Source organism: Acomys minous (genome assembly GCF_964271855.1).
Source record: "Acomys minous genome assembly, chromosome: 5".
Classification (NCBI taxonomy): domain Eukaryota; kingdom Metazoa; phylum Chordata; class Mammalia; order Rodentia; family Muridae; genus Acomys; species Acomys minous.
Window position 1 is genome coordinate 85,806,186 of NC_140494.1, and position 7,511 is coordinate 85,813,696.

The window sequence follows — 7,511 nt, forward strand, 5'->3', positions numbered from 1 at the left end:
TGGAAAAGTCGACACAAAACATGCATATTCCTAAGAAGCGATTCTTGTCTGAGCAGTTCTGAGGCTTTCTATATGAAATGATACTGCGCATGCTTTAGGTATCCGATGAGGAGTCAGAGTGTCCTATGATCCTTAACCGTTTCCGTTGCTTCTGATCCCAGGCTAATTTTTTCCCCCACTATCCCGTTTCCGGAGGTAGGAAGCTTGTAGCTTGCTTTTATCCCTGTTCCACAGACTGGAGTGGAGTGTGCCGCCACATGTGAACCTCTTCTTCTCTCAGGGTTGCCAGGAGGATGTACAAGTGTGTCCTTCTAGCAGCTGATCACAGAGGAGTGGCCCATGGCGGGTGGTATGCATGCATCTACCCCCCCCTTGGATGCTTGCATTTGGGTGGGAGATTTTTTAAGGCTTTTCTATAGGTCCCTTCCTCAAGTTACCTCATCACGATGACATGGCAGAGGGAAGTGTGTGTGTGTACGTGTGTTGGAGGGGGACATGGGCTGCAGGAAGGGCTCCTGACTTAGGAGAGAGCCACTTCAGCCTGTTGATCCTCTCGGACAGTACTCCTTGGCCCATGTGCTCTGTTGACAAAGTGAACAGTGTTCATTTGGTGGTGGTGGCAGGGTTGGGGTCGCACTGCCACAGCCTTCCTGGTCTTCTGAAAAGGGATCTGGCTATTTGGATTTGCATCTTTGTCAGTGGCCAGATGTTTGCCTTTGGGGAAGATCTTTCATGGTCCAGAACAGAAGGAAATGAGGCTTCTTCCAGGAGAGGAGACTTGTACAGCTTGCCATATCTCTAATATGGCTGGCCAACCGTGGACACTTGTGATACTGTTTCATGATTTAATGGTAGCGATAGTGTCTGTCACTAGGTGGTCTTGCTGTCCCATATTGGCAGCTGGGTTTCTCTCTCCAAATCATCATCATCATCATCATCACCATCATGACATAGATAAAGGGTCAGGTAATGGTTTCTGCGTTCTGTAATGGATTGGTTCTGGAAAAAAATATCTTCAAGACATTTGTGGAGATGTCCCAGCATATCTCCATGAGCTTTCCATTTTCCATTGTGTGGAAGTGACCGGAAACATTTCACAAGGGTGCTTTGCTGTCTTCTGTGCTCATTAGCCCACTCTGTCAAGCTGGGAGGCAGTTCTGCAGGCAGGAATCAGCTTCAAGGCCAGGGAGCTTTGTGCTGCCATCTGGTGGCAAGTGACAGACTCAGCAAGCTGGCTGCTGTCATCCTGTCTGAACTTGGCTGCGTCTGGGGTTGTGGTTTGGCCGGCGTCCTTATGGAGTTTTCTTGCCAGACATGTAAATTATATCTTTTTTTTTTTTTTACTCTCTATACAACCCCCCTTTACTTTTTTGCATGTTGACAGGTTGTTGAGGGTGCATCCCAAGGCTGCGATTTTTTTTTTGATGCATTTGTTCATGTTAAGGTGTCCGTGGGCCGTTTTTATGGAAGGAGACACTGATGTAGACCACAGCTGGTGGACCCTAGAGATGGTAACTACAGAGACACAATGAGAAAACAAAAGGGTGTGAGGTGATGGATGCGACTCCACGTTGGTTAGGTTATTATGTTTTAACCTTTTTCTGGTGCGAATGTGGCATTTTGACCACTGTTCCTGTTTGCTTAGAACGGGTGATTCTCCAAACCTACCTGGAATTTGTGGAAAACTGAGGGTGTCAGTATGTCTTTCAGAGCTGTGATAGGCCTGGCCCTGTTGATATCTGATTGGGCCCACATTTCTTATCTCCTCAGATGTAGTATAGCTCTGAGGCAGGTCCTTGGAGTGATTGTGCTGGAGAGAGGGGGTCGTTTCACATGAGGAAAACTACAAGGAGGACCCAGGCAGGGTGCCATTTTCCTCCACTCTGTGTCCACTGAATGTCTGTACTGAAGTATCGAAAGTGCAGCATCGACATGACAAAGGCCTCTCGGTGCTCAACATCTCTCACTTTGTCTGTTGATCCTGGACATGTGTCCCAGCCTTGTTTCTGTATCTGTGAAATCAGGCTGAGAGCAGATGTTGTGTGATCTTACTTAGCTCAGATGCATCAGAAAAAGTCCGAGGTACAGGATGAGTCACAGCCTCTAGCGTCTGCTGTTACTTGTGGCGCTGTGGGGCTGGGAACCTCCTGAAACCTCGACCTTCCGTATGCCACCCCACTCCAGGGCTGCTGGCTCCAGGATATGGCGTTTTTGTGTCTTGTCCAAGTCCAGGAAGCCAGGCAAGTGGTGTTAATTACCTGTGTCTGAGTTTCCCATGTAGCTGTTAGGATCAATTAAGGGGACGTGGAAGCAGCGTCTCAGTGGCGTTCTCACAGCTGTATCGCTGTTCTCCTCGAGGGGCTGGTATTCTGAGTACATCTTCATGTCCATCCCTGACCAGACGCTAAACAGACTCTGAGAAATGACTTGATCTGGCAGCCCCAACATGACCCCGATAGGATAGAAAAAAAAATCCAAAGGGTAAACAGAAAGGAAATTTTATCCCCCTAAACATATACCTAAAGTTTTAGGCTTGTGTGTCTCATCTGTCTGTGTGTCAACATATTTTAAAAATATCCAGCAGTGACTGTACAAACCATTTTACCTGGTATATTGTGCATGGTGGACGACAATTACAAGCTGTTTATTATGAATCTTGGGACCCTGTTGTGGGTTTTGGCTGTCTCACAGGTTTCTATCTTAGCTAGCAGGTCTTCAGAGTGTGTGTGCCTTCCTTCTTACCGGACCTCACGTTGCTTCTCCCTGTCACTGTACTGTCCTGAAGGTTTGAACTGGGTCTGAGGACTCCCCCTTTTAGAGAGGACATGGTCTTAGCAGGATCCTTTTTCAGGCTGTGGCCGGGTTTGCTGCCTGTTATACACACATGAGATGGAAGGTCAGCTTGTGACGTTCATGCCTGCCAGGGCCTTCCTGGGCTGAGGAAGTCTGTGTGGTGGCACACACCTTTAATCCCAGCACTAGGGAGGCAGAGGCAGGTGGATCTCTATGAATTCGAGGCCAGCCTGGTCTACAAAGCAAGTCCAGACAAGGGTACAACAGAGAGACCCTGTCTCAAAAACAAACAAAACAAAACAAGTTGTAGAACCCATCCTGTGCAAGTGAAGTCACAGGTAGTAATGTCAAGCAGTGTACACGTGCACACACGTACATACATACACACCTGATAGATACTCTTATTGTCTTTGGAGGGAACATGGTCAACAATACCTAACATTAAAATATATATATATATATATATATTTATATCTTTAATTTGCACTGTGATTCTAACCATGTTATGCTTTGATTTAAGAAAAGTTATGAAAAGAAAAACATGATCTGGGCTATGGTTACTTTTGAACCCGTCACCATGGGCTGGGGGGCTCGGAGGCAGGGCATCTGGGCTTCCGTCCCCAAAGTCCCCTAGACAGCTGCTTCATCTCCCTCATCTTCACTGGGGACAGGGACACTCTTCCAGCTTGGCTTCATCACCTGAGCCATCTTATACTATTCAGATAGCTCTGCGGTGGGTGGGAGGCAGAGCTGTCTTTGTTCAGAGCTCCACAGCAGTGGTGGGAGTGTCCTAACGTACAGTTAAGGAGGGAGGCTGTGTATCATAGGAGCTTAGCTCCGTGGGTATAGTTACCAAACAGCAGATAATGATAAAATCAAGGAAAAGAAAAAGGAATGGGGGGATGGAAGGAGAAAGGGAGGGAGAGAGGGAGAGAGAGCTAGGACAGAAGTGCCTTGCACCGATCAGCCACACGCTCTTATTCTTCACTGGCAGTCCATTAATAAAAACAAAACCAACCAAATAGGCAAACAAAACGCAGCAAGCTCAGCCCTGCAGGTTGGGGTCCAGGCATCTGTGGCTAACTGCTCTTTCTCTTTGTATGTTCACCAGACCTGAGACAATCGTGAGGATATTAACATTGGCCACGGCAGGCGTTGGGGGTGGGGTGGGGTGGGGGGCAGGGACACAGCAAGCCCTCTCTAGAAGTAGAACTGTTGTAACCTGGACCCAGTCTTCTCTGTCCCTTCTCACCCACTCCAGAGGACGGTGATGGTGATTTGAAGGGAACAGTGTTCTGTGACCCCCATGGAGGGTCCAAGCCTGTGGAGGAGGATGACAGTCTAGGCTGACTTCAGACTTAGATTCTGTGAGTGTCTCGTAAGCTCTACAGCATAAGAGAAATTTGGGGGCAATGCAGAGAGGGTATATTTTCTCTTACAACTGCTTGGGGTCCGGGCTTGGTAGGTGAGCTCGGGGTGGACTCTCAAACCGTAATGTGCTCACGTGCGCACGGCTCCCACCCTCCCTCGTCCCTCAGGTGCTCACAGCCACACATCTCAGAGGTGGTAAGCTCTTCTTTGCACTGTAGAACTGGACTCTTCGAGAACACTGAGAACATGTGACTCCCTCTGCGCTCTTCTGAGGAGAGCAGTAGGCACGTTCCAGGCTGAGCAGAGCTGGCGGTGTGCTTCCCCCACCTCGCCACGGGTTGGGAAATGAAGGTTATATATAAGTAGCCTGTGGCCTCAGCTCAGGCTACTGCACGGGTAGTGCACATCTGTGACCTTGGAAGGATTCTCCCCGGGGCCACCGAAGAAGCCGCCGCAGATCTAGAAGGGCCAGCTACCCTCACTGAGTTGTGCTTTGGTTTTCTTATCTGTAACGTTTATCTCACTGGATTTAAATCTCAGTGGAAGCCACTGGTACATAGCCGCCCATAAGCCTTTGTTACATTGGTGAGGTTGCGTGACCAGGAAAGCACCTCTCTGCTCCCTGTGGAGCCGGGCACGCAATCTTGTTCAGATCCCCTCTGAGGCATTTTAACAGCTAACCTTTCGGGATAAACCAAAGATGCAAATGCGTACCACACTTTCATTAGCATAAGTGGTAATGCGGTGCAGCTGTCCCTAGGCTGTAAAACACTGACGACTGTGTCTCTGCTTGGCGTGTGGAATATTATTTTTTCTCCGTACTGAACGATTCAATGCTCAACTTTGTCGTTATTTGAGTTGGAACTTTAGAATGGTGCATTTTTAATGCGCTCTACTATTAAGGCTTGTCGGGCAGCCGTGAGAAAATATTTTTGTTCTCACGATGCAATCTTGGCCCAGGTAGCCAATGGACAAAATATGATTTACACAAATATTATCATTTCTGGAGTGTGTACTAAAAAGAAGCCCTAAGATGGAGCTGGAGGAAAAAAAAACCTGACTTTCTCAGCATGGGGTTATCTGGGCAAGGCTGGTAGAGATGGAGCTTTCCAACTCCCCTCATCTCTGAAAGCTCGCAGCTTTCCTCAAGTCCTGTATTCCTGGGGGGATAGCTCTGTTCCAGGGAAAGAAAAATTCCATCAGCTATCTCGGAGTTTCCCTGCCAAGTTGAAGGCAAGATAGGAAGAGGAAACTGCAGCTGCGGGGTTTGGATTCTGAGTGAACTTGATCCCGAATGTCCCTTGTCTGTTTTTGTCTAGAACAAAGAGGTGACTTGCAAGAGAGAGAAGTGCCCCGTGCTGTCACGGGACTGTGCGCTGGCCATTAAGCAGAGGGGTGCATGCTGTGAGCGATGCAAAGGTGAGTTAACCCTGGGCACTGTTCTCTGATGGCTGTTGCTTCAGGCAGCCTTAGCTCTCTTTCTCGCACCTTCCTTTCCACCATCCAGCTCTTGGCTGGCACGCAGGTGGGTGTCAGGAGGGAGACCGAAGCACACGTACACAGGACTGGCATGGGCGCTGCCAGGAAGGGGGGTGTGAAGGGCAGAAGAGACACGCAGATCTGCACATTTGGTATGTTTTCTGAGGCAAGTTGTTAAAACGCTGTGACAGAGAGACGATGCAAACATGACGCCTATGCACATCTGTACACATGCACAAGGGCGGATTTTTGTCGAGAAGTTTCAACACTTGGTTTTTCCAGTCTCCACAACTTGTCTAGTCCTCCTCTGCCAGAGGAGTCTTTAAGCCCAAATTTTTATCATTTTGGTTCCTATTAAATTTTTTTTCTTCCCAAATTAAATCTCTGTTCCCGGCTAGTCTTTGAAGCAGCCCCGAAGTCTCCTGCCCCCAGCCCTGGTGCCCTCACGCTTGTCTGGAATGCTGTCTGGTGGCGCCTGCTGTTGGCTCTAGCCCAGGTCTTTTCTACCACCCTGGCCAGGGGCTGCAGCACCCGAGGCCCCTGGCTCTCACTTGACACTGGCCCCGGGAACTTTCTGTGGCACGTAGCTCATGCAGATTCCTCAACGTTGCAGGTCCTGTTTCTGTTATTTCATCTTAGTGAAGGTACCTGCCCCTAGAAGCCGGAAGTGAGGTCTGCCATTGTATGGCGTGGGGATACCCAGGGCAGCATGGTGTAAGGACACTTGAAACTTAAACCAGTGGCTTAGGATGTATTATACTCCAGAATGAGGCTGTTAAGTCAGCACACAGCAGTACATGTGTGAGTGGAGAGTCCCTGAAAGTTCATAAAAATGTGGTACGTTATCTGGAAATTGTCTTTGCAGATACTGTCCTGTCAAAAAGAGGCCACACTGAATTAGAGTGGCTCCAAATGTGACTAGTATCTTTATAAGAAGAAAAGCTAGACAAAGAGACAGGGCTCATGGCCCAAGGACGCAGAGGCTGCACTAGTAAACGATGTTTTAGGAAACACCTGGGGCAGCTGAGCTGGAAGAGACTGGGGCTCTCTTTCCCTGGAGGCTCTGGATGTGGAGCCGCGGGCCAGCACCTTAGTGTTTGCCTCCTGCCCCTTCCCTGCCAGAGACCAAGTTTCTGTTATAGTTTTTAAACTATTAATTTTAATTGATACATAGTATCTTTGTATAGTGTAAGATGCAGTGTGGTGCATTTAGGGTGTGCAGATTAGGGCAATTAGCGTGTCTGGCACCTCAAAGAGTTAGTTATATTTAATATTTATTTTTTTTCCTTTTAAAAACTGTATTTTTGGAGGAATTTAATACACACAGCATGTTTTGATCAAATTTGGCCCCAAATTCCTTTCTTTCTAACTTTTACCATATCCCTCACACCATCAATTTTCTCTTCCAACTTCAGATATATATATATATATATATATATATATACTCGCTGAATTCACTTAACTGCTGCCAGTATGTGTAGGGCCAGCCACTGGATAACAGGCAATCTGGCAGAGGCTGTGACTCTCCCTCACCCCCAGGACCCATCAGTTGCCGATAGATCCCTAGCTAGGAGTGGAACTTCATGGGTCCCTCCCTATCCACGGTAGAGTTTTGACTGGCTTGATCTTGGGTGGGCCTTCTTTGTGTGTTCTCGGTCTCTATGAGCTCACGTGTGCAGCAGTCCTATCACGCCCAGAAAGCACTGTAGTAGTTCCTCACAACCTTTGGCTCTTAAACCTTTTTGTCCCCTCTTCTATGATGATCCTTGAGCCTTGGTGGGATGTGGTGTGTCACAGGTGTCCCGTTTAGAGTTGAACGTTCAACAGTCTCTCACTCTCTGCACTTTGACCTGTTGTGAACCTCTGTA

The 7,511-nt window shown here is 48.1% G+C and overlaps 1 protein-coding gene across 1 annotated transcript in view; it reads left to right on the top strand.

The window, feature by feature from the left end:
* The window catches only part of BMPER (BMP binding endothelial regulator), a 241,863-nt gene that overhangs the window by 25,812 nt on the left and 208,540 nt on the right, over positions 1-7,511 (top strand). Inside the window, exon 3 of the mRNA XM_084783929.1 lies at positions 5,484-5,583. Within this exon, the coding sequence (XP_084640055.1) occupies positions 5,484-5,583 (100 nt within the window). The remainder of the gene's footprint in view (positions 1-5,483; positions 5,584-7,511) is intronic.